This window comes from Pseudopipra pipra, chromosome 5 (genome assembly GCF_036250125.1).
Source record: "Pseudopipra pipra isolate bDixPip1 chromosome 5, bDixPip1.hap1, whole genome shotgun sequence".
Lineage (NCBI taxonomy): Eukaryota > Metazoa > Chordata > Aves > Passeriformes > Pipridae > Pseudopipra > Pseudopipra pipra.
The window spans coordinates 40,061,577-40,088,321 of NC_087553.1; the positions used below are offsets into that span (position 1 = coordinate 40,061,577).

At 41.6% G+C, this 26,745-nt stretch overlaps 4 protein-coding genes across 4 annotated transcripts in view; 1 reads left to right on the top strand and 3 right to left on the bottom strand.

Moving 5' to 3' along the window:
* The window catches only part of LOC135414678 (cathepsin E-A-like), a 10,923-nt gene extending 2,926 nt beyond the window's left edge, over positions 1-7,997 (bottom strand). Inside the window, exons 1-7 of the mRNA XM_064655707.1 lie at positions 7,852-7,997; positions 7,511-7,688; positions 5,368-5,485; positions 4,750-4,868; positions 4,085-4,284; positions 3,307-3,429; positions 2,289-2,433 (exon numbers count right to left, since the gene is read on the bottom strand). Of these exons, the coding sequence (XP_064511777.1) occupies positions 2,289-2,433; positions 3,307-3,429; positions 4,085-4,284; positions 4,750-4,868; positions 5,368-5,485; positions 7,511-7,688; positions 7,852-7,934 (966 nt within the window). The 5' untranslated portion in view covers positions 7,935-7,997. The remainder of the gene's footprint in view (positions 1-2,288; positions 2,434-3,306; positions 3,430-4,084; positions 4,285-4,749; positions 4,869-5,367; positions 5,486-7,510; positions 7,689-7,851) is intronic.
* Positions 7,998-11,053: 3,056 nt separating this feature from the next.
* Positions 11,054-13,566, top strand: LRRC10 (leucine rich repeat containing 10). The gene has a single exon (XM_064655712.1). It carries the CDS (start codon positions 11,472-11,474, stop codon positions 12,306-12,308), a length of 837 nt encoding a protein of 278 aa, XP_064511782.1. The 5' UTR covers positions 11,054-11,471; the 3' UTR covers positions 12,309-13,566.
* Positions 13,567-14,806: 1,240 nt separating this feature from the next.
* On the bottom strand, positions 14,807-26,725 carry CCT2 (chaperonin containing TCP1 subunit 2). Its single transcript, XM_064655708.1, has 16 exons — positions 26,546-26,725; positions 25,719-25,793; positions 25,181-25,246; positions 24,975-25,086; positions 24,039-24,115; positions 22,927-23,039; positions 22,175-22,377; positions 21,872-21,972; positions 21,664-21,791; positions 19,696-19,799; positions 18,592-18,711; positions 17,917-18,045; positions 17,721-17,824; positions 16,594-16,693; positions 15,783-15,924; positions 14,807-15,123 (listed from the first exon to the last, which is right to left on the bottom strand). The coding sequence occupies exons 1-16, from the start codon at positions 26,546-26,548 to the stop codon at positions 15,093-15,095; spliced, it is 1,608 nt and encodes a 535-aa protein (XP_064511778.1). The 5' UTR covers positions 26,549-26,725; the 3' UTR covers positions 14,807-15,092.
* Positions 19,540-26,745, bottom strand: part of MDM2 (MDM2 proto-oncogene) — a 223,930-nt gene continuing 216,724 nt past the window's right edge. Inside the window, exon 12 of the transcript XR_010430775.1 lies at positions 19,540-19,551. The gene's annotated coding sequence lies outside the window, so the exon portion shown is untranslated. The remainder of the gene's footprint in view (positions 19,552-26,745) is intronic.

Genomic DNA, 26,745 nt, shown 5'->3' on the forward strand with positions numbered 1-26,745 from the left:
TGAGATCAGTCTGTCTTTTTTTAATTATTACCCTTTGAATTCAAGAGTTTTGCAGCAGGTAATGGTGAATTTACTACAGAGAAACAGCATCAGGCTGACTTATAGCCCAAGACTGCCCTCCGGCTTTCCGGTTCCTGTACTTGGTCAAACCAGCCTAGCAGTCCAAACCACTGCACCAAAGCCCCTAGCGACCCAGGGCTGATGAAAATCCTTGCAAATCCCAAAGGGAAGGAGGTGAAGGGGGACTCTGATGTCCTGCCTGTACAACTCAGAAAGAAAACTGAGTGTGTGATCCCCAGCAAGTCTACATTAGCAAGGTCTGCTGAGCAAAAGTCCACCAACACTCTGGCCTTGACCGGCCGGAGGGAGCTGCCTCCAGCCACACAGGAAGCACCCTATGGCTGCAGCTCACCACACGTCCTCCTGTAACACCATCATTTTAGGGAAAAAATAAGCTAGGGAGGAATAGAGCACTTTATACTCTGCCTTAGAGTGGAATTTAAAGAGCAGAAGGACTAAATTCTGGCATGGTCATTAATTTCCATAAATAATACATTCACTTACAGTAACACAGAAGATAATTTCCTGGCCTTTCTAGTTATTTCATGAAATAACTGGTGTGTTAAATGGTCCTGCAGAATGCTCCAAGTCTCAAAGGGATCGTTGTTATAAGCTGTAGTGTTTAAAATCATTGTTTTAGAGGCTTCCTTGAAGGAAAATTCTGCTCTTTGCTGTTTTTCAATCTGCTTTATGAAACCATAACCCTTAATCTTGTGTACACTTACCAGGTGTCATACCATTAGAACAAAATAAACCATGGGATACAGAGGACAAGGGTAAAAATCGCCAGTACAATGGTTTGCAGGATACAAGAAGCAAGACATAATTCTTTTACATACAGAAAAAATTAATCTTTGCTGGAAAGAGATGAAAGTTCTCATAAAATCACTGATGGATACACTCATTTTTACTGGGATAAATTTGAGCCAATTTACTCTGTCTGTCTGTGATTGCTAAAAGATCAGTCATAGAAAGTCTTATTTTCAGGATACTTTTTTGCAGAATCTGAGGTGCCAGCTGTGTTCTTATGCCAGCACTGGAGTATATAAACTTATACTGCAATGACCTGTTCCTTGTTTATATTATGCTAGTATAAGTACATTGGAAATACATATTTTATCTATATTCATTAGTGTGTACCAATATAAAAACAACTTGCTATCAAAGCATACTCTTTGGCATGTGTCTGAAAATTTGAACAAAATCAAAATTAAAGGTTTAATTGAGAAAGAATCAGGAGCTTCAGGAATCACACATATGTCACTGGAGTCCTCCTATTAAAAAGTGAGGTGGATTAAGGGTCCACTTTCATCTTTGCTCTTTGCCCAGTGCACTGGGCAACTGTAATACTCTTCATTTTCTTCAGAGAGCATTTTTGGGTCAGGATAAAGACAAATGCAAAGTTAACAGAACCCATATGGGGCAGCTTTACTTGGGGCCCTGGTGCTGTGGCAACGTGCTAGTGATCTATGGGAGTCAGCCAAGGGCCAGCAATAAGGCACAGTAGAAGTAAGCTGCCCTTTCCCTGGAGGCAGGGATAGGAAGGAGTGGTGGGGAGCATCAGCAAGGGGGATGCAGGAGAGAGCAGCAGGTAAGGAGGAAGACAGCAAGGGGTAAGAGGAATAAGGTTCAGGAGGAAGAATAAGAGACAGCAAGTCTTGTCCTGCACCCTGTGACTCATCTGCCAGGAGCCCCTGTTGTGAGTGACACTGATGCGCACCCCTCCCAGGAGCCCTGCACAACACCACCTGCTCCATGATAAGGTGACAGTGAGAGGTCTTGCCAGTGAAGCCACAGTTGGGCTGTCATTAAAATACCATTCCCTTTCCATTTGATGCTGAAGTGGCTGGCCATCAGCACCAACCCCCTCCTGTCTCGGGAGAGCCAACAGCTATAACTGGAGACATTGAAAATCCTCTGATCTTCCAAAAGAAAATTATCTCTCATGCAGAGTACAGATCAATTCCTCAAACAAATGTACTCCCTATTTCCTTACATACCAGTTCTGAGTATGGTAGAAGAGGTGACTGTCTGGGAGGAGGCCTGGGGCAGTAAGGCAGATAGGTCAAAAACAGATTGGCTCTGAGTTCAGTGCTATTCTGGAAACAAGGCTTTTGTTGAGACCTTTCTAACCAATTATTTTGATTATTTTCTCACCCTATAAGCTCTTTGCACCAAATACCAGTTTCCCTTCCCATCTGGCTGTTTTCTGTCTGTACAGTTTTTACCTCTCCAGTATTTGATGGACTTGCCCCGATATACTCCTGTAATCGCCTGATTTGTGAAGAGGGTCCAGTGATAAGAGAAGTGCCTGAGTCAACGATGGCTTCACAGCCATGGGAGCAAAATGCCACCCGGCCCTGGATCTTTATACTGCAAGTGAAAAACAAAGCATCTTTAAGCAAATGGCATATGCACTGTGACTGAAACATCATATTATTGCTATCCAAAGTACCAGAGTACAGACTGAAGTCACTCCAAGGTAAAAGTGAGAGGGCGAGAGGAAATGGCCTGAAGTTGCACCAAGGTAGGTTTAGATTGGATATTAGGAAAAACTTCACAGAAAGGGCTCTAAAGCATTGAAACAGGCTGCTCAGTGAAGTGGTAGAGTCACCATTCCTGAAAGTGTTCAAAAGACATGTGGATATGGCACTTGAGGACATGGTTTAGCGTTGCACATGGTGATGGTGCTGGGTTGACAGTTGGACTTGATAATCTTTGAGGTCTTTTCCAACCTTAGCGATTAAAACCAGCTGCCAAGCTTTGCTAAAGACAAGAATGTCTGTGGATCCACTTTTCTCTCTTGGGACTCCTAATCACTAATCATTTGCTGCCTGCTGATGAATTTGTCCTCACCCACAGATATGTATTCTCATCAATTTAGGCAGCATGCTAGAGGAAGAACAAAGGAACACTGACTGCTTGGACCAAAGTTAGCAGGAAAGATGAGAGCAGGACCCAGAGCTGGATTCAGTTTGTGGGTGCCTTAACCTCTTAACAGTTAAAATATACTTATATGTTCTCTCAGAAACCAGCCACCCATGTCACAGCAGATTTAGAGAGCTAACAAACCCCAATCTCATCCTATTGTACCCCCTCTTTGAGAGGCACAAGGATAAAACACTGCAGCTGAGTCCTCTGCGTCTGCATCACTAGGTGTTTCTATCTCTGCAGGTTTTACATGGGGAGGGAGATTTCACCAGGTTTCTCATACATACATACATACATACATACACATATACATACTTGTTCACATGTATTTGCCAGTAGCTTTTCTCAGTGACTGGGACCCAGTGGATTGAACCTTTGTAGAGAGAATGGTCTATCCCCCCCAGAATCAATTCACCACCATTCTCAGTGTCATCTCCTCTGAAAGCAGAAGACAAGGTAACACAGACATGGGAGTGTGCCAGCATGCATGAGATTGCTCTTAAAAAGCAAAAGACAAATCACATCCCTTTCTAAATTCAGATATGGATGGCTGAAAGGGATTATTCCTAAATTATCAGTGCATATGTCCCAAACAACATCTGAGAAGACTGAGAAGACATCTGAGTAGGCTGCCAAGGTAGGCATCAGGAGCAGGTTGAGACAGTTGCTACTCTCACCTCAAAATAAACACTAGAGAAATTGGTGGAGTTGTGGCTAGGTCCAGAGTAGGGAACAACTTTTTTCTGGAATGTGACTACTTGGGTGTAGGACAGCATTTCTGTTCATCTTCATGGGCCAGAAGGAAACCTCTGGCAATAGACATGGTGAGTCTGAGCTGGGAGCTTTTCTTTTCTTTGAGACCAGCTCAACAAGAATAAATCTATCCAAAAAGTCATGGTCCTCCCCATAACAGTTTTTCTTTTTATGCTATATTTTTCAGTGTCAAATTGGGGAAAAAAAAACAACATCAAGAACCAAAAAAATGGGGGAATTTACTTTCTGGAGTTGAAGCTTTATACAGAGGCACAGTTGTTTCTATCAACAATTAAAATAAATTTACTTCTTTTTTGGCAGTGCCATTTTAAAGACTGACCTTTTCAGATAGAAAGAGAAGACCGGCTCCTCTACCAAGTGCTGGTTCATGATGCTGTCAAACACAGGCAGAGCATTGCCCACTGCTAAGGAGGGGTAGCCTAAACCCAGCACGCCATCAAAATGGGCAAGGACAAAAGTTGTTCCTGGCTCAAACACTGACTCGCCAAAGTCCTGTCCCTTGATGGAGATGTTACTTATCTGTTTGGTTCAAAAGAAAATAAATAAATAAATAAAATATATAAGAACTTTGAAAGTAATGACACCATCAATTACAAGAAATTAGCCACATTTCAGATCCATATAAATGGATTCATTCAGTTTATAAAACCTGGATATCCTTGTGTGACTTGCATCAATATAACAGGTGCCCATTTGGCAGGTAGGCTGCACCAATTCCTTAGAATGCCTTACTTTTGAGGCTGCTTGTTCATTAACCCAGACAGACAAGGACCCAAGAAGACAAGCAGAAATGAAAATAAAATCTTAGGGATTTGTCTTGATAGCCCAAAGCTGGAGCAGCACCTACACCCTCAGTACATGGCTAGGTGGGACTCACCCTACCCTTGCCTAAACTAGGCAAAGTTTTCCAGAGCAAGACCAGTATCTGAACTGCCTGAAAACAGTTGACCTGAAGGCTGACACCCATTTTAGGTGGATGCTCACCTGCAGCGTGTCTTTGCCAGCAATGCCCAGAAGCTGTCCCGAGCCGTACTGCAAGGAGAAGGCTTCCCCTCCGTGCTCATACGAATCCGACTTGAAGGACTTAAATTTCTGGTGCACCCCTACATGAAACAAATTATATCTTTGCACCGAGGGAAGGTCCCAGCAATGCACCTGCTCCCCAGTGCAGAACCAGATGAGATTTTTGCTTCTCTTATGAGAAGAGTATCTATAGAAATACTGCAGGCATCTCAGTTCCCCTGCAGGGCACACCAGTTTTTCTGTACCTGAGAGGTTATTTTGCATTTTAAAGACAAATTAAAACAAAAATAGGCATTTCCACCAGTTCTGGCAGCTCTCCCAGGTCTATTTTCATGCCTGTTACATCAGGCACCTTGTGGTCTGGAAGGACAGCTGGCAGCTGCAGCTGGCACCTGTCGTGGCTGCAGGATGACATAAGGGGCAGAGGCAGAGGAGAAAACTGGGGAGAGGAGACCAGCCCTAAGGGATGCTCCAAATCCTTCCCTTCCAAATCTCTGCTGCAGGCAAGCTCCTTGGGAAAAGAGAAGTGGTCAAAGTATACAAGACATGAGGAGCACAAGGGAGAATAATGTTTCTTACTGCATGCCTCGCTGATGCAATAAGCAGAAGGGACCCAAAAATTGGAGGAGCCGGTGTCAAACACGACGGTGAACCTCTGTGGGGGCGTGCCGACATTCACCACTCCGTAGTACTGCGCCTGGGGGAGGAACAGCCCCGTCAGCTCCCAGCTGCCTCCACGGAGCTATTCCTGGGGAAGAAGCATACTTGGGAGCATCACACAATGCTTTCTCAGAGGGGTCTGTGCAATTTCATTTAAATGTAAATGCACACCACAGGCAAGTGTGTCTGGTTCCATGAGTGGCTTCAGGCAGCAGATTTCACTCCAGCTGAATGCACAATGGTTAGGCATTTTTAAAGCCTTTTAAGCAAATATTCAGTTGAGTCAACAAACCCTCTTGCACCGGTTTCAGAGGTGGCAAGGTCATCCCCAAGACAAGCTCTCACATGACCATACAGTCTTTCAGGTTGTTCCTTACTGATGTCAGAAAGAAATCAGTGTTGCAAAGTCAGCACAATCTGACTCTGCTGGCTTCAGAGGGCTCTGACCGGTGGCACAAACGGTGGCTAGCCTTTTTCCCTTGTAATTAGCATAGCTAGTCAAAAAAGTATTGTGTTGCACAAACTGTTCCTAATGTACTGAACAAAGTTCATCCAGCAGATGAAGAAACCACTGACCATCCCTGGATACCAATTGAGACTGAGATAATCTGTGAACACGTGAATGATGGAGTGCAGTGCTTATCCACATCCCGTATACAAGTGTTTAAGTGCTCCTATCTGGCCCTGGAAGAGCACTTCAGCATTAAGAGATCTATTTTTAGGAAGAGGCATTTCTGGAATTCAACCACAGATAGAAAAGCAATAACTAGTGCCAAGCTTTGTGCAGCAATACAAATATTTGAATATGTACCTTCAAGTGCATACTTCTTAATTAATACACTGAAGTTTCTGAGCCTGCAGTTTATGATCTGAATGAGATAATCTTGAAAAGGCAAGCAAGCATGCCATTTAAGGGAATATCCAGTTATATAGCAGAATTTTATTCCCTCTTGTATTAAACCTTTATCAATGAATCTGTAAATTGAGGCAGCTCTAAGGGATGTTCATAAAAAAACCAAACAACAACCAACCAACCAAAATATCAACCAGAAAAACCACAAACGCACTGTAATAAAACCTCCACAAAACTGTTCCTGGTGCTACATGGGTATGCTAGGGAAGGGGGTTTTGATTCATCATTTTGAGATTTATCCCTCTTTGAAATAAGCTTTAAAGCAGACTGAAATGTTTGTTCTTCTTCACATAGGTATTTCTCTAAGGCCCTCAAGTGTCAGAAGTTCTTGCTGAACGAATTTGGCCTTCCCTTCCATTCTGTTCTCTATTCAGATGCAGCCTTTACAACACTTCTGCAACTTAGTTTTCCTTTAGATAAGCACAACACAAGAACCAAGTAAAACAGAAAACAGAGACTATTCAAATGGATAAAATGCTAAACCCAGGAAAGATACCTTACAAAATGGTTGACCTGCTGACTTGCCTGCCTGAAATCCAGTGAATCTCATGTATTTTCTTTTTAAGTTTAGATGGTAAATTCAGCCAGGTTAGTATGAGGCCCAGGTCAGTCTCCAGTATTTAATACACACTAAACTCCAGAGATAAAAGCAGAAAAATAAAAAACTCTACTTAGATTTATTATCACTGACTCCATGTGATCAAATAAATGAGATTTGGGGGATATTTTTTTTATAACACACAAACATCCTAGTTTCTGATAAATAGAATACCACTAAGTGAAGAAATCAGATTCTGCTACCAAAAACCTGATAGTTCACCAAGACTGATACAGCCAAACCCATTATTTCTCTGGGGACCCAACCAAGCTGAATACAGATCTATACAAAAATAAAACTTATCGCAGGACTATCACTGCTAGACTACATCAGCTTTCTACCCAGGTCACAAGCTAACCTAGATCTAGATGTGCTTTGTTTTGCAGACTGGCAAACTGGTTTTTTATAATCTAATATTTATAGCATAGAGCAACAAGACATCTCAAGCCCTATAATTTCATTGAGAGACTAGATTTGAAATGTGCTGGGAAAAAATCTGCCTTCAGTAGAACAATGAGTCCTAATGATTGCATTACCAAAACTGTACTTACATTCATGTAATCATACAGCCTTTCTGAAGCAGTTCCTACTGATAAAGCAATATCTGCAGGGAAGCAATGCAGATATCTTCGGGCAAAAACATCAGGGTGGTGGTTCCTCCAAAAGTCCTCTAATTCTCCCTTTTCTTTCAGCTGTTTCTTGATAGATTTGAATCGAATCAGGGGGATTCTATGCAAATAAAATAAACACACAAAAAAATAACTGGTTCTTCATTCTAGAACTCTCATATACTCTTTTCTTTAAAAAATGTTTCTTTTTTGAGACGAGTAGCAATAGGCACAGGTCACCCTGGGAAGCCAGCTGACACATAATGCCAGATGTGTTTTCTTACCGTTCCATGGCCAGGATGAATGGGATGTAAACCACAGCCAACAGTATCACTCTCATGGTTCCAAGTGGCTCAGAGTCTGACATTCCTTTGCTCAGAAGTCCCTTTTTTATGGCCTGTTGTCAGCAGAGGGCCATTCGCCAGGTCAATCAATCGCAGGAGGTCAGTGCTTTGGCAGAAAACTGATTAATTTACCCTCAGATTAACCGCTGGATTGTGCAAATAGTGATGCCCAGTGGAACTACTCAGGCACAGATAACCAGGGCACAGTCTAGACCAAACAGATATTTTCATAACAATCCTTAATGTCTTTTACATAAATATGATATATGGGGAGAGCTTGGCTCCTCTTAGCATGGGAAAGAGGAAGCAGTCCAAGGACTTCATGCTTTTCAAGCTTGCTTTAGTGAGAAAGCCCTCAGAAGTGTTCAACATGGAGAAAGAGGACATAAGATATAACCATTTCCCTTTTGCATGGAGACATTTCAGCAGGGCCGAGCAGACAGACGTTTGATGGGCTTGTGACAAGTCACCCCCTAACAGCTCATGTTTAATTCCCTATTTATGGGAGAACTACAGTCTAAACATAAATTTGACTGCCACCCCAGAAAATGGGTCTTCAAAGTAAAAAACACAGCAGCCTGCAACATACAGTAATAAACAGCTAGAAGCTTTGCACACCTTTCAGCAAGACATTTGGAAGGGCTCGCTTCGATTTATTTTCCTGGGAGTTTCTTGAGGTTAGTGGCTCCCACCTCTGCTTGACACTTGGGTTCAAGTCAAGCCTTCAAAAAAATAGTGGTGTCAAAAAGAGACTCCGAGCTGGCAGACTGCAACCCCAAACCTATTAGCTGCCTGGGAGGAAGCTCAGCACTGAGTCTGCAATTTACTTTCAAGACTTTTTGAATCTTTCCTCTGCACAAGAAAGTGTGGTAAGCAACCGCATACTGCAGGCTAGCATATATTAAAGCCAAATTTGAATAAACAGCCATTTTTGTTCAAAGTACTATGGTAGGAGGCTGGGAAAAGACCAACAATATTCTTTCCCCTGCAACACACCGTTTATTAAAAATAAACTGCTCACCATGTGAAGGTGAACTGGAACTAGGTAATCCTCCCAAAAGAGAGCAGATGCGCGACAGCACGGAGCTAAGAGTGAATATCAAGGATATGGAGGAGGCAGGTGTCATCATCTAGCAACAATGCTCCAGTCAAGAAAAAACAGCAGAAAAAACAAAACACATGGTGTTTGTGAGAAAAGACAGGGTCTAAATGCCTGTCACAGACTTTAAAGAAATGCAATGCAAACCATTATCAGAATATCCTAAAGAAATTCTTAAAAATTGTTCCTTTTAATCTCTTCCCTTGTTATGTCAGACTAATTAAGAATGGGCATGAGAACCTTAAAATCAGTAAGTTTAGAGCTCTATTCATTAGTCCCCTGGATTTTGAAATACATAGTTTGCTTTTTCTAATGTACCTCTAAAATTGTGAGGGCTAAACAAACTCAGCAAAGGCTGAGCATGGTGTCATCACACAGCTGTGTGCAGAGCTCTGGATCTGAAAAAGCACCAGCATCTCTATTACCATATTTTGTTTCAAAAAATAATAGAATCTCAAAAATGCATATTGATTTCTACTTTATTGTGATTTTTTGTTCAATTATCTAGCTTTGAGTAATGTTCCCCATTTCTTCTGGACTCGGGGGTTTTACACAAGTTATCAGTGAACATCCACATTTTCTGTCCCACAGTCATCCCAACCACTGAGCTGCAGGAGCTGGATGCTGGAAATGAGACTGGTCAGCAAAGATGCGGCCATTTGCGAACTTCCAGAAAGCAAAGGCATTTCTCAAGGAGACTCCACTGCCACCTGATGCACAGCAAGCCCCGGGGTAGGGCAGTGTCACTTTGACAAGAGTAAGACAATGTCTGTGCTGAACGCCTTTATCACTTGAACTTTTCCTCAAATGCCAAAAATGCTTCTGGGAAGTCATTAATGTTCATGTTGGAGAGCATCATGATAACTTTGAAGACGTGAAGTGGCTTTCAAAACACCACCTGGGTCTACTGAGGAGACTGCCTTTGCCTTAGAGGCTCCACTGAGTCCTTGATTCTCAGAAAGAACATGATTGTTCAGTTTACTGCAAATGTAGCCCTTTATTAATCCACATATGAAGGTTATTCTTTCCCAAATTCTCTGATTTCACAGTATGTTCCAAACAGACATTCATTTAGCTAACAGAGGTACAAAATACAGCAACAGAAGGTCATCATGACTTTTTTTTGATAAGCTGGAATAATGATTAAACTACAATCCAGAGGACCCCTAAGAAACAGTCATCTGCAGCTTAAAAGTTCCATTAAGTAGAAATAATTCAAGTAGAAAAAAATATATCCCCATTTCTGTCTATAGACAGAGTACATTGTGAAGTTATTTGTCTACATATGGATTATTGAGAAAAATATGCCTACACTATATTATTAATATATTCGTACCTACACTTTCATGTTGTTCTGATTAGCAGGTTATCTGAAAAGATTTGTCTAAGGGACATGTCTTCACCATGGATGTAAATTCATTATTATTTATGCCAAATGCATTTGGTTTTCCACAACTGTAACCTACAGTGCCTTAGGAGGAGGGACCCTTGCCTTTAGAAGGTGCCACAGTTGCTTAGAAATGAAAACAAATACAACAACCCACTGAATGAGAATATTTTCTTAAATGTCAGATCACATTCCAGGGTAACTGCTTGGAAAAGGATGCCCTGCAAAATCCAGAAATTACACATTCCCCACGGTGGTCCTCTGACAGGGCACGTGGTGCTAGAGCAGTAAAGAAGGGACTGGCTGGAGACGTTTGTTCAGTGTGAACTCTGTTGCTGCTGGGATGCCATACACAGCGCGTCCTGCCTTCTGTCACCAGAGAGGGAATTTTCAGCACCTCTCTTCCACAGCACCACCACAGATGAATGTGACATTATCTTTGTTCTCCAGGCTTGATACTCTGCCCAGCTTTTCCATCCATCTGTGTTAAAGCTTTAAGATAACTACCGGGTGGCAAGTTACACTCTGAAACTATGTGGCACCTTGCAAAATACATCCCTGAAAGTGCCACTTGTCTGGAAAGTCAGTCAGATATTGACTGGTATTTTAAACAATTTGACTATATCTGACATTTCTGCTGAAAGTCTCATAAAAGTTAAACATTTGAGTTTAAAAATTCGGCTTTCTGTGGAATTTACTTTACCAAGCCAACCCCCACTGCCCTTACTGGCCACACAGTGAGAGCAAGAGGTAGGAGCTGGGGCATTGGGGTGACTGTTTGGGGCAAAATCAGAGAACACTTACAGTGTGCAAGAAGAGGCAAGAAGGAATGTTTTTGGAGGCAGTGAGTGGGAGTGTGGGTGAGAGAGGGAGACCTGTCTATAATCCCCATCACCAAACACTCATTCAGTTATCAGAAATATTTCAGAGCCCTTGAGATTAACGGCTGGTGCCCTGTAAACAAAGCCTTATATTGGGAAGACAGAGTTACTGGCAGGCTAGTGCACAGCAGGAGAAAACCAAGGTGGGCCCCTGTCCCTCACAGTCCCTGCCATCCCAAAACAAAATCCCAGGATGGGCAACAGTCTGAAAGCCATAGTTGCTTTTGTACCCTCCAACAAGTGCCAGAAGTACCTCCTAGAAGACCTAGAAGAGATGCCAGTGGATAAAATGGTGGATCTGAGTGGCAGGCAGCTGAGGCGGCTGCCTCTGCACATTTGCTCTTTTCGGGAACTGGTTAAGCTGTACCTGAGCGACAACAACCTGAACCATCTGCCCCCCGAGCTGGAGCAGCTGCAAAACCTGCAGATATTGGCACTGGACTTCAACAACTTCAAAGCGCTGCCCCTAGTTGTGTGCACACTGAGGCAGCTGTGCATTCTCTACCTGGGCAACAACAAGCTCTGCAGCCTGCCCCTTGAGCTGCGGCTCCTGCAGAACCTCAAGACCCTCTGGATCGAGTCCAACTGCCTGCAGTACCTGCCCGAGGTGGTGTGTGAGCTCAGCCTGCTGAAGACCCTGCACGCCGGCTCCAACGCACTGCGCACACTCCCTCCCCAGCTGCAGTGCCTGCAGGAGCTGCGCACCATCTGGCTGTCAGGCAACCTGCTCTCTGAGTTTCCTCCTGTGCTCCTGAACATGCCATTTCTGGAGGTCATCGACGTGGACCGCAATTCCATCCGGTTCTTCCCCAGCCTAGCTCACCTCCCTGGCCTGAAGCTGGTGATCTATGACCACAACCCCTGCAGGAACGCTCCCAAAGTGGCCAAAGGAGTGCGCAGGGTGGGGAGGTGGTCAGAGGAGACTCCTGAGCCCCGCAAGCGGTCCGGGGCAGTGATAGATATCACGCTTGAGGAGAAACCCTTGCTACCTCCTGCCGCGAAGACCAAGCCAGAAGCCGAGCCCTGCTGATGCTCAACTTCCCATTCTGGCAAACGTGGCAGCGCACCCACACCACCGCCTGACCTCTACCTCTTCCTTGCGTGCTGGTGTCCAGGCACCACCACACCGCCCGGCTTGTCTTCAGGGGTAGGTACAGTGGCTTGGAGCTGTGTGACAGCAAAACTCTTGTACAGACATGCTCTTTCGCACAGCACCCCTAGAGCAGACTTATTCCTCCCTTTCCTCCTCCTCCCATGATGGGACCACTGAGTTCACAGTAGAGGTGAAGACTTACTTTAGATGTTTTCCATGGGTGGATTGCACGGCGCATGTATGGACTTGCTGCTCTTCACCCATGGGCTCATTCTTCTCGCTTTCACCTTGCTGGTGTCTGAGCTCAGCTGGAAGCCACTGCTCAAGGTGATCACTCCTGAGAGCCACAGCTCTAAAGCAACCCACAGCATTTGTCTCAAATGACTTATCTGAAACGCAGCAACAGCTTGAAGATTGCCATGCCTGCCACATGGGAAGTGGCAGTGGAGCCCTGGCTGCACTATCAAGGAAACTGCACCGCACGTAGGTAACAGGGAGCTCTGCTCTTATCAGTGCTGCCTTCTTTCTGCAAAATTTGCAACTTTGTTACTGTCAAGCAGCATTTCAGATGATGGTGAGGAAGGTAGAGGCTTTGCTGCTAGTTTTTGTATCCAACAACACTGCCTGTAAGGGCAGCTGTACAGGACAAGTTTTCATGCAGTAGCAAAGAAGGAAATCAAAGTCTGACTAAAGCAGCAAAATCAGAAGAGCAGCAAAGGTAAACTTGCATGAATAAAACCCAGGGCTAGGAGCTTGCCACTATGGGTCTGCACATAATCTGAAGCTGAGGCAAACTTTACTCAGCTGATTTCAGCCAGGTATTTCTCCAGGTTGCAACTCTGACCAGTTTAGATGCCCTTCAAACTGCACTGAACTAACTTTTCTTTAAAGGAAACTTTGCTTTAATCTAGTAATACAGAAATCTGGCTCAAAATGAAATTTTAAACTTTTGATTCTATTGAATTTAGTGAAAGACAGCTTTTGTAACGAGTGGAGAGCCCTTGGTGGTGCTCTCTTCAAGTTGAACTGCCTCACCAGTGCAGCCTGTAGAAGGGGCAGTTGACTTTCAAGAAAAGGTTTGATTCCATGCCAGTTTGTAACTGTTTAATGTCATCTGCATGCCTGAAAAATTATTTGGAGATATACAGATTCTGCTAGCACTTGCTGTCTTATTAAAGAAAGTCCAAATGTGGATTTGGCTGGCACCTATATAGTGTGCTACTAGTCAAATTAAATAAAGTATATTAGCAGCTTACCAAGTTAAACCATACCTCTTTGGAATTAACAGAATTCTCTTTCCAACAATTCCTTCCTACAAAAGGAAAGCAGAAGAGTTTGGGGCTTTTTTAACATCCAAGGTCAATGTTTTATTTCCTACAGAACTGACCCAGTACTGTGTTTATCTGAGGGGAGGGGGAGAAAGTGCTTTCACTGGCTTGTCAATGGTCTGTGTTTCACACAGCTCTCTTCAGACAGTATTGTCACTTCTGAAGAGCTGAAGAGAGTCTGTGTTGAGAGTTCAGGGGAGCATTCTGTAAGTAGATTCCCTTCACTTTAGGAAACCTAAGGGAGAAAAATGTTTGCACACATTACTTCCTTATTTCAAATTAATGTTTCTGCTTTGGCAGACTTGCCCTGATGTTTGCCAGGCACTGCATTATGTGTGCAAGGGCCAGAAGAGTCACAACGCCTGGCGAGCACCTCTGGGCTTCCAGAAACAGGGCCTCCACTTGCCTGTGCTTACAGTCATCACAAATCCATGTACAGACTGCTGCAGGCATCACAGACTTCCTTATGATCATGGATAAAGAAATCAGCCCAATTAAGAAACACGCTGCCTTTGCAGCAACTACTAGAATAGGAAAAAAAATATAAAGACAGGCTAAAGCAGACATGAAAGGGGTGGTGTGTGTGAGGAGAATGCGAAGCAGCCTGAAACATTTTCTGCTAACTGCCCTCTATTATACATGTTTGTAGTCGTCCAGAGCCCTTCACAGTTAAACACTCAGACTGTTTGTGCAGAATGTTGCTCTCTCTCCCAAACCGCATCTTGCTCTCAACTCCCCTCAGCAGAACTCCTATCTACATAAAATTTGTGGTGTAAAAAGCTGTAAAATCACCTAGTTGTAGTTTTGATCATTAGCTAAGGTTCCTCTTTTTTTATATAATGAAAGGAAGAGAAAAAGCTGAAGAGTAATATTCCAGGACCACAAGAAAAAGATACCATCTAACTTCAGAGCCTGTTTCAAGGATCCCAACTCAAAACCTATGCAGCCAAAACTGGAATACACCACTTAACTAAATGCACCAGGTCAACCCAAACCAGCAAGCCACAAGGGCCTAGTCTCTGCCTGAAGCGTCTGAGGACCGAGGACGTGCATTGTCCTAATGGAACTGCCCTTCCTGGTTCTACACAAAGAAACACAACTTCAGCAAATCGGAATTTTTTTAATTTATTTTTTTTATTTCTGTGTATTATAAGTGGAACCTGGAGAGGAACAGAAGGAATAGGGTTGTATAAAACCCCTGTTTTACTTGAAAGTGAATTCTTCCCACAACACATGTAAGTTCCAGTAAGTTAAAACCAACTGAAGACACTGCCATTGAAGGAGATCTGCTTGTCTCAAGCTTCTGTTCCATAACCTCACGAAAACTACATCATTAAAAAAAAAAATTACTAGGTGAGATCTGGTCCACACATCCTCAGGTACCAAAGAAAATTTAACATGGGCGATGGTCTGGTACACGTTTTCTGGGGAGAAAAAGAAAAATCAGAAAATGATGTACACCAGCCCCTCCCCACCCACTCCTATTTTTCATCTTTAGCTGGTATTTTGTGTTCAGTGCCAGCTTTATCTCACAGCACAAAAGGCAGTATCACCTCAAAGCTAACACACCACCTGCAATCATGGCGAAAAACCCTGTGATTCAATAAGCAGTGCAAACTGCCTGATAGCAGGTGGACATGGGATAACCCGCCCAAGAGCAGCAACTCTTCCCAAACTTTTTAACAAACGTGTTTTTGCTTAAGCTGTAGATTCCAGCTCAGAAGCAGCTGAGCATTCCATTACAATTGTTGCCAAAAGAAAAAAAAAAAGCAGCATGATACATTACATTTTGGTCAGCTGGTTTTGCAGATGTTTCAGTGCTATATATGACAGGAGTAGCTGCTGATCTAAGATTAACTAGGCATTACTCAGGCACACCAATATAAGCTCACTGATGGCTCTAAAGGTCTGGTCATATTGCTAAAGCAATAAAATTATCAAATATGAACATCAGTATGTCAGATGTCAGGTTTCATTTCAAATAAAGCATTTTTAGAACAAGGTTTTTCTGTACTGCTACTCTTCCACAGAAGGAGGTTACTCTATACCACTGTAACTGACCATTCAGATGCTCAGATCATACCTTGGTGCTGCTTTAATGATGTCATCTACACGAAGAATCATTTCTGCTGCTTCAGCTGCACTCAGCAAAACTTGTCTCTTAACTTGGAAACTTTCTGTTACTCCCAGAACTGCCATGTCTCCAATGATACCCTCTTTCATATCTGGAAGAAACACATTAAGAGGTTGTGGGTTTTTTTCTTAACTTGGCATTTTTTTACGGAAATTATAAGAAGGTGAGAGCATAGTAACTTACCCGCTCAAACAAACCATATTGATAGTAAGGGAAGTATTAAATAAAGTCTTTCACCTCAAGGCTCCTGATTTAAGCCTAACGTTGCAATTACACACAAAAAATTAACGATGAAAACTGTATACACTACGAAGAGGAGACAAGATCCCAACAGGACTCTCAGCACTATTTCATTAGGTATATTAACTTCAGAGTTCTTCACTACAACTTTGTGGTGGTTGTTTTCTTTTTGGATTGGGGGGGGGGAACAGGAAGGAGGATGTGTTTGCTTGTGCTGGGTTTTCAGTTGCATTTAAAACAATGTTTTTCTTTTTAAGCTTCATGTAACTAGACTCAATGTAAGTAAGGAAAACGTTTTTTAGAGGTAGAAACCATCCACTTCAAAAACAAAGGTTTTCACTCTACTGTCAAAAGCCTGGTAAAATGATAAAGGATGCCTGAGGTCTGTGCAAAGCAAACGGAAATCAACCTACTCAGTTCTGGCTGAATATATGCGACAGACACATGTGATCAACTGTAATGAGCCTGATCAGCCTGCCAAACAGCAATTCAATCACAGAAATAATACTGAGCCCCTTACCCAGTCCATAAGTAGTCTTCCCTTCACTGTGAGCAGCTCTGAGCTGAGCAACCAAATCAGCACTGTCATAGCCAGCATTATCAGCTATTATTGTTGGGATCTAAGAGGATAAACACAGGTTGGTTTTAATTAACACAGGGACTGATCCCTACTAAATATGAAACATACTTTGACATTACTAGTTTACAACTGAATTTCAAGAAGAGGCTTCAAAAACATGGCAGATGATCTCTTGCAGTGATTATAAGACAGGGAAAGAAAAAAAAAACCAAACTACCTTTCTAAGGATTTTGTATAAGACCCTGTTGTAAGGAAAGTAGCAGAGAGGACAGAAGCATGTTAGCAGATTTGTCGGTTCATTTTACATGGACAGGGAAAAAAAAAGAATCTTGTCTTTCATCAAGTTAGACTACAACTGGAGAAATATTTTAATTTTCAGAACATAAGCCTGCTGATAAGCATTAACCACCTGATCATTCCATTCACTGTTTCAGTGACAGCAGTGCAAAGTAATGTCAAGTGTTACCATGCTCTTGAATTTTATTTTCTTGGCAGACATGTTTTCCTATAGTCTTTCATTTCCTAAGAAAGGTTTTCCCTAAAAATTTCCCTAAATTACAGGAAGGCAATTTGTTCTCAAATAGCACAATTCTATAAATGTTTCTTATGACACTCTTATTTCCTACTAAGATGCAATCTCTAATGCAAGCCCAGAAGCTTCTAGATAGTACTAGAGTATGAATACACCCAAATAGCAGTAGAGCACTAATGGAACAGAGAGTTGCTCTTTTCTAAATCAGGTGTCAACTAAATAAGATGAGATTTTTATGTGCTATTTCTGCAGCACTTTTAGCTTGCAGGTAAGAGGAGCAAAAACCAATTAGAGAAAGGTTGGCATATGAACATTCACAATTCTGTAACACGCAGAACTATTAAAATACCAGTACTTTTTCTCTAAGACAGAAAACAACTTTTCCTCCTTTGTTCATCCAAGATGTGTTGCTAAATTTCACTTTTTTATTCTAACAAACAAAATTTTTAAAGTGAAGCAACTATCTGATGTCATAAATTAGTATATTTTGTGAAACTTTGTCTCTTAATCCAGCAATCTGATTAAATAAACTCACCATTCGTAAAGCCTTAGCAAAGGACTCCATTGCAACAGACTCTTTGCCAGGTGTTCTGACAGCAAGTTCTGCAACAGCATTAGCCATCAGCATCTCTGAACAACCTATTTATTGAAGACACACAGATGTTACATATCTGATGAACAGTAACAAGAAATATGTATCATGTACCAAGTATAAGGAATGTAATATTCACCTCCACCATACACAGTTCGAGTGTCCTTCACAGTCTGGGCAAGAACACAGAGAGCATCATGCAAAGACCTCTCTGCTTCATCTAGAATCTGCTGTGTTGCTCCACGCAAAACTATGGTGCAAGCTTCACCTAGAAAGCACAAACACAAAAAGATTTAAAAAAAGAAACCACAGACACATAAAGAGGCTATCACAAAGCATTTTTAAAGGTTTTGCTATCACTACAGTAAAGTTTTATATCACTTAATTTTGCGAGGAAAAGAAAGTATGATGACATTTCACAGATAGAATCAAATTACGTACACTATCTATTAATAGAAAATTAATATTGCCTCAAAACAACCCGTGAAAACTTACAGTACTGGCATTTACTAGAACAAGCTCCCAAGTTTCTTAGAGTACGACATGTTGTTACTTTTCTCGTAAATTTAATCTCCCAAAGCCAAAGTCTTGGTTCCCATCCTTACAAATGGTTCTGTTCACTTACATAACACTACACATACACAATTTCAACCATGAACATATGTCTTTATGAGATTTTTACTGGAGAGCAAGGCTTTAATAAAAATGGTTACATGAATTATTACAAAATTCCTATGCCCCACTCGTGACTGAATAGCGTTAGCAGAGGGTTAACACAAAGGTTACAACATGTCATTAGTGATTAAACACTTACCCATTGCTACTCCAGAGAAATGAATGAGTTTATCTTCTCCAATCATGACTTCTTCAATAAGCTTGCAGCTTCCTAGTTTTACTAGCTCAGGGTGATCAAAGGTTGATGCAATTTCACCACCTACAAACATAAGACCATATAGAAATCAGAGCTCACAATAAAAGCATCTGTTCAGACAAGGTCTAACCGGAGGGGAGGTGTCTGAAAAAAAAAAACCACCCTCATAACTGCCCCCAAATAAATTTAAATTAAAAATACCAATAAGGCAAAACTTTCTTATGTCAGCATATGGGACCAGAAACCTTCAACCAATGCTGATAAATCCTCAAACCATCAATGTTTTGTTTCACACCACAAGGACTACAATGCTTTTGAGTTCTGTCTGGATAAGACATTAAATGTTCATCTTCGCTAAATTAAAATGTCAGTATTTTTCAAGTTTTCATAGTATTTACTGATAAAGTACTTAGCAAATACTAAACTGAGTGTCTTTTCCTTTCTCCCTGCAAAGCAATTCTCCATCCTCCTCATCACTTTCACGATCAACTTTTTATGACATTCCAGTTAGCTATCTCTAACTTCAGCAATGACAACCAACTGAAGCATTCCAGATGTTTAATTTTCATTAGTTACTAGAATCACATTTACACTGAACACCACTCAAAATATCCAGGCTGTTCCTGTCATTTGAGGTCCACCTCAAGTCATTGACTCAGGCTCACATTTTTAACAAAGGGTGACTCTTTAGTCTTCTCTATCATTATAATAAAAACCCCAGTCATTCTGGACAAGATGGCATTATCAAATCAAAAACTAGTGCTAATTTGTGGAGTCATCATCTAATTCTTTCTATTGCTAAGTTTCATCTTTTCTCTAGAAAACAAACATTTCAAAAGCTTATCAAGCAGGAACTTAATATTTTTAAAATATGAAAGAAAATTAATAACTGACACTAACTTGCTAAATTATATCTCACAGCATTATGATCCTTTATTTACAGATGCTGGGGGAAAAAAAAGTATGTTTAAGTACGTTTAACCTTTACTAAAGATCAAACAAATAACATGACCCTCCAAGTTTCACACGACAAGATACTCTACACACCTGTGACAAGAGCCAGACGTTCTACACCAGCAAAGTCTGCATGTTCAATAGCCATGACACCAGCAGCTCCAAAGAGTTGCTCAGGGTAGTTGTAGATCAACTGTCTGCAATTAAAACAAGTTTCTCTGTTACACACAGAACAAACCTTCTAAAACACCAGAGTAACAAGGCCACCAGATTCTCAGAAGCATGGACATGGGGTAGATTTCTGAAAGCTACAAAAGCAGTCAATGTCTGAGGCACCTGCCACACACAGAATGTTACACCACACAGAAGCAAACACAGTGACAGGAAAACATACACAGCTAAATCCAAAAAAATTAATTCGAACTATGACACTTTTTGAAATACCCTTCCCTTGAAGAATCACTACCACACTAAGCACAAGGAGCCATGTGCTTGAAGTTCTAAGTCCTTTGATCCTAAGTGCCTGCTGGACACTTAACTGCCTATTCTAGCAGGGTGTACTAGAACAACATCTTCACTTATTAATATGCGTACTACTCTCTCTAGAATGAAGTCACCCAAAGTTGAATGGTTAATGACCATTCAGGAGTGCTATGCCAAATTATTTTTCCCTTCCAAATTAGAGACTGAGTGTTGCAGAGATTCAGCAGGAGCTGGGAGAAGCCATTTCCATAAAAAAAAAGATGTTTCTAATCTATCTTCAAAACAGACAACTGGTGCTGCTGGGTATACACAGAGAAGATTCTTCCTACTCTGGATCCACATGGCCTTGACCTTTGTCAAGCATCTCCTCAGCACAATTTACCTGGCTGACATCTACAGTATAAGAAGTCGATCTACATGCCTATAACCAGAAGTCAATTTTACCCAGGAATAAATCTGAAAGTTAAGCATCAATCTAACTGCAATACCCCTAGTCTGGCTACATGAGCTTCCTTAGAACAACTACCTGTGTCAGTGATGCAGTTATGCATTTATATTTTTTGCATAATTCAAAGGACTCTTCCATCAATTTGACAACAGAACTCCTGACTCTTGGACTCTGTATTTGTACCATGTTCACTCGACAGAGTGCTCATTTTGCCTATACTAGAACACAATACATGTGAAGACATAGATGGAGGGACTAAGAGATTCATCATTCTTACAGATGTTTAACACAAATTTTCAAGGTGAGTTAAGATGATGCACTATGCACTCAGAGTGCAATCTTTTGCTACTGTGGAAAACAGTGCTACTCTTACAACTCCTACCCTGTGGTGTAGTACTAGCTGATCAGCTTCCCAGCAGACTACATGATGTGCTGAACCAGCAGGTGTCAAATTACTTGCAACCTATGGTAGTTTCACTTAAATGAGAATTATCGAAAGGCAGAAGTGTTTTGCACTGGGGTTTTGCACTGTGACAGTTCAAGAGAGCAGCACAATGCTAACAAAGAAAAGTAACCTAGATATGAAAATGGCTATCTTTCATACTTTCAAAGATGTGTATAAAAGAAAAGGTTCACAACAGGGTCATAGACATGTCCCAAACCCTCTTGAACTTGGAGCAGTACTCCAGCACCCGCATTTTAATGCAGGAAAAAGCATAGCATGTTTAATCTGAACTAAATGCATTGAGCAGCACAAACTCTTTTAGCAGCAATTTCCCCCCAGAAGGGGGCACATGGGTTATCAACAATGCTGCTGGCATTCATAGCTAAACAAATCTGTTAGTATAAAGCAAAGTGACTTTGCTTCAACTGGATGTAAACATGGCTCCTGGAATAAATATTATCAGTTCTTCCTCTTTAAAACAAAACAAAACTAAAACAAAAAGAGGGGAACCATGGTGCAGAAGGGGAAGCACAGAAAATAGCATTGGTGTCAGCCAGGTGACTCATTTAAACACTAGGCAAGAGCACATAATACTAGACACAGGAATAAATAATGTTCTTCACACTAGTACAATACTAAAATATTGCTACTTTGTAACTCTCTCCTTTTCCCAAGAAATACATACCTGTTAATAAAGCAGTTAATCCCATGTTTAAGAATACGCTCTACCTTCTCCTTCATTTTCTCTTTTTCTGCCTGTTCTATTTCTGCCACTTTCGCTGTAGAGTCCACTCTAACGCGAGAGCCAAAAATCTGTATCAAGGAAAACAGAGTTCAGTCTCAAAATTTCATTTACAAGAACACAGTTATACAACAGTAGTTCTGTCACATACCTTAATCTTGTCTGTATCCATACCAGTATTTGCAATAAGAATCTTTGCATTTTCAATTCTTTTTGGCTGATTTACACCAATCTTCTTGTCAAGCAAAAAGCCTGTAGTAACAGAAAGGTCTTGTAAGACTTCAAATTAAAAAAGGAGAACAATTCATTTAAATTACTACAAAATCCCCTCATATTTAGTATTTGTCTTAATAGTAACGTAACAATGTTTCCTAGGACAAATTTGCAGAGAGATGTGCAACTTTTAACAGCTTTATTTCTTGAATGCACATACAGTCAACATACAAAGACTTACCTTCATCTAAGTAGGAATCAGCCAAACTTCCACCAAGTTTCTTAATGACATGGATAGCCTCCAAATTACCAGAACCTTTCAACCTAAGAACAGCTTCTACAGCTAGCTTGACAAAGTGGTCCTTATGGTGAGTAAGTAATTTTGATGAAAGAGTTGTTCCCGCAATGTTCATCAAGTCTTCACGGAACTTCACTTCATCATTACTAAAATAAAGACAGTTCAGTTAAACTGGAAAGTCTGAAAGCCTTACTATCATTAGCTACCCCTGAGAGCCTCTGCCCACTTCTTCTAGCCTGTATCTGCGTGTACCATGCTCTGTTTTGAGGAATGCTGCAGAGAAACCCTCCACTGTCCCACAATCTAACCTATTTGAAATACGAGTTCCATTAGGAAAACTTTTGCATTCAGTTTTAGAAAGTCTGTGCTCTCAAAGTGTAAGGCAAGGAAAACAGTCACATTTAAAAATCCAACCATGAAGTCTGAAATAACAGCTCAGATTTTTGTTCCAGGGAGCAAATTACTGCTCGTATTTTGTTCCTGCACATCATAAGTATTTTAAATAATATCATAAAGCTTCTATAATTCACCTGAAAAAAAGGTAGTATTTTTTTCTTAACCGTTAAAATTCATTAACTCAACCTTTATACTACTTTAAAGAGAGGACAGAATTTACCAGTAGTCTATAATCCTCATTGGTGTTTTGATCTTGAGTAGTTTTTTATAAAGAGTTACAGCAAATGGACATTACTAACCCATGATCCACAGCTGCTTTCAAAAGTGCCTCTCTTGAAGCCTTTGTGGCTGCTCTCCAGCCTGCAATGATGGTCTGAGGATGAATCTTCCTTGCAATCAGTAATTCTGCCTCCTATTTAAATGAAATTAATAATTATTCCCCCCCCCAAGATACAGTTACACTAACTAGGAAAGACACTACTAAGTACTCAGAAAATTCTGAATAGCAGTAAAAGCCAGAGAGCTATAAAAACAAAATTAAGGTCACCTTACTGGCAGGTATTTTCCATCCTAGGCAAATACGATCTGCCCATGGAATATCACTGAGAAATTCTAATTAAAAAAAATTAACTCCTATATGAAGAACAACCAGACTTATATTTCAAAACAGCAATCTTTCATTTCATGTTTGAGATCAGTTTCCTGTTCACGTATAGATGCAACTTAAAGTGTAGCTGGAAAAAAGCTATCTTCTTTTTTTTGAGGAATTTGGCAAGCTGATGGATCATTTCTAAGACGCTCTTGATCCCAGTTCCTGGATTTGAGATGATCAGCTTTTCTGGCACAGCTCTGCTAACAAGAATTACTCACTTCTCAAGTCTTTTTCATATTAATTTCAGGTTTAAAGTTTGCAGTGTAAACTTTTACATACACACAAAACCCATGCAGAGTTTAAAGGAACAGTATGAATTCAAGTTTTGTGCAAAGAACAGAATTTAACAGGGTTTTTTTTCTCATTAATGTTATAGAAAAGGATTTTGGAGGACTGACCATCACAACTAAGCAGTGCTGCATGCTGCCCAGTGCAATATCCAGGAACTGACCTACAAGAGTAATGCTTCTCTGTTTCACTTACATAATGACATAACAGAAGACAATTTTCTAAGATGTACCAACTTAAAATACTTGAGAGTTTATAAATAAGGAACAATAGTCTAAAACAATAAAAAAATTGCTAATACAATAGCTAAGGATTTTCTTCCCCTATCAATTTCAACAGCAACAGTGCAAGCTATTCCTTCCATACCTTGGGAGCCCTCTTCACAAACATAGGATAACACACCTCCTACTGGTGGTATCACAGGAGTACACTGCCAAACAGAAACACATTTGAAAAACTGTAATACATCACCCTCAGTAGTTCAGCTGCCAACACTGTGACAGATGTAGTTCCATCACCAACTTCATCATCTTGAACCTTTGACATATCTGAAGAAGGAAGACATGGTGTTAATGTTCTGACTCAAAATACCATGGCCACCAGTATCAGATACAATTATTTTTCTCTCGCACCAGTTTGGAAAAGAAAAACAAATCTTACTATCTGTTTAAAGAGGGAAGTCTAAAAAAGCCACAGAAGAACCTAAGATGCAAATCAAATTCAGCATCCTTTAAATCCATTCTCCAGTTCCAGCCTGGTGATGGTCAAGAGCTACTCCCCCCTGTCCCCAGTCCTAAAGATGGTCACCAAAAGGAAGTCTGACCAGACAGAAGCTCTAAGTTATACATACAGCATCAAAGACTATAATAACCAAGTATGCTACACGAACTGCTGATAAACTGGGACCCAGTAAACATGAAATCTTTAAGAAATTTAACACCCAATCGTTCAGGCCCCTGCTTGTCACCAAAACTGGACCACTGGCACAGAAAAACAGTTGATTACAAAGGTAAACTCTGTCCAGACTACAGTGTTCATTGAGTTATAAAGAGAGATTTAAATTAGGGAGAACCAGAGAAAACCTCTGTTCCCCTGTAGATTTCTGTTCCAAATTTTCCCAGTGAAAAAAGAAGGGTACACAGCTGTCTTTTGTTCCTTCTGACTCCTGGGACGAACCAGGGTTGAGGGAAAACAATATCCCAGAACAGTTTTGAAGAGCAGCATACACCTTAATCTTACTTTTGCGGAGTTCTGCAACTCTTGCAGTACCTTGCACTCCTTGCTTCAGGATTTCTGCTCCCCCTCCCTTCCATTTTTCATAGTATTTCAAGAATAATTTTTTAAGAACAAATAAAAACTACATAATAAAGTTACAAATGAAGCAATATCATGCCTTTAAGAACTCACCAACCAAGACCTTGGCAGCTGGGTTGTCAACTCCAATAGCTTTCAGGATGGTTGCACCATCATTGGTAACTGTCACAGAGCTATCTCTCCCAGTACTTAAAAGAATCTTGTCCTACAAGATGCAAGATTTAGAATAGTGGTTGAAAACTGTAACCATTAAAGCTAAATTAACAGGTAGGACTACTGAGAGCTTGCAGCTGCCTTACCATGCCTTTAGGCCCCAGGGTGCTCTTGACTAGGTCACCGATGGCAATGGCACCAACAAAGGATGACTGAAATGAAAATAAATATACCTTAAGGAACAATTTATTTCTACTCTCACACAAGAGTTATACACTGTCCCATAGCTTTCAAGAAGACATTTTAACGCAACCTTTCCACAGCCACACTTCTCTCAATGGAGGCTGGGTCCAAGTTTCTTAGCTGCTACATTTTGACATACAGATCAAACATACTTAATTCTCACAGAAACCAAAAAAGCCTGCCTCAAAGCCAGAAGAAATGCCTTCCAATAAAACACCAATCTTCTGAGCTACAGTACCGAATTATTTAAATTTCTGAACAATGAAGTTTATCTAATTGTCAGTATAAACAACACTCCTCCTCCCTTCTGTTCACAAACATAACAAGGAAAGACAGACAAGAAGTTCCACATCATCATACACAGAAAGTATTTTTAGCAATAGAAAAGACAAAGTTTAATTATCTCAAGTACTACCAGTTTCTTAAAAGAATTAAACTTACCAACCGAGCTGTTTCTGCCTTCTCTTCATCTGCACCTGCCTTGAAAATGTTCACTGGAGCAAGAGAAATGGATGCCTAAAACACAGTTAGCACAAGAATATTCCTCTAGCTTTAACAAAACTACACATTTTAAAAACAAATCCTTTACACTAACAACCTAAGCAATGGTTTTAATATTAAAATTACTTCTATACCCTATTTGGTTATATTTAAGATAAATTCACCTTGACTCTTTCTTAAAAGTCTGTCTTGCAATCTTGTAGTCGTATGAAGGGATTACAAGACCGAGTGCAACCTACTCCCAGAGGCTGCAGTTCACATTCGCTGATGGGACCCCCGACATCCGACATCCGCCCGACCAACCATCAGACCCCACCAGCCCAAAGACTGGCACAACCAGCCGAACCGAAAAAACACATTAGCTGAGCACAGGCTTTAGTATTTTGATATCTGGGCGGAACTCTTATCTTCCTTTTTTTTTTTGTTTTGCATTTCAATGAAAATTAATTATAGCAGTGACGAACACGTGCCTTTAAGGACTAAAAAGCACCCAAGGCCTTAAATGCAAAAGGATCAAACACCAAATCAACAATCGTATCCACGCTCCTAGGCGAGCCGGGAAGGATGGGAGCGGGGGTGCTCCCGGTGGGGCCCGGTCCCGCCCCGGCTCCAGAACCTTCCGCGCCCCCCGCGGGCACCGCGCGGGAAGGGAAGGGCGCGGCCTCCAGGCCCCACACGCGCGCCCGCAGGGAGCGCGGCCGCCGGCGCCCCGTCCGGCCCTGCCTTCCCCCCCCTTCCCCCGGCCAAGGCGCCGCCGCCCCGCTCACCATGGTGCCGGTGCCGCCGGGACCCGCCGCCCCCTCCGCAGAAGCAGCGCCGCCGCCGCACGAGCCCAGCGGAACCTTCGTCAGGGCCGCCGCCGCTTCCGGCCGCGCGCGGCGCTCTGGGAGCGCAGTCCGGCCCCGCCCCCGCGCCCTCCGCGGCAGCGCCGGCCCGGCCCCGGAGCCCTGCGGCGGGGACGGAGCTG

Coding starts and splice junctions, on each gene's coding strand:
- LRRC10 (XM_064655712.1), top strand. CDS start 11,472: ATGGGCAACAGTCTGAAAGCCATAGTTGCTTTTGTACCCTCCAACAAG.
- CCT2 (XM_064655708.1), bottom strand. Junction 24,116..24,974: donor AGCTGCCAAGGTCTTGGTTG/GTGAGTTCTTAA, acceptor TTCCTTCTTCAG/ATATGTCAAAGGTTCAAGAT. Junction 22,378..22,926: donor AAAGCAGCTGTGGATCATGG/GTTAGTAATGTC, acceptor TCTTTATTTTAG/TAATGATGAAGTGAAGTTCC.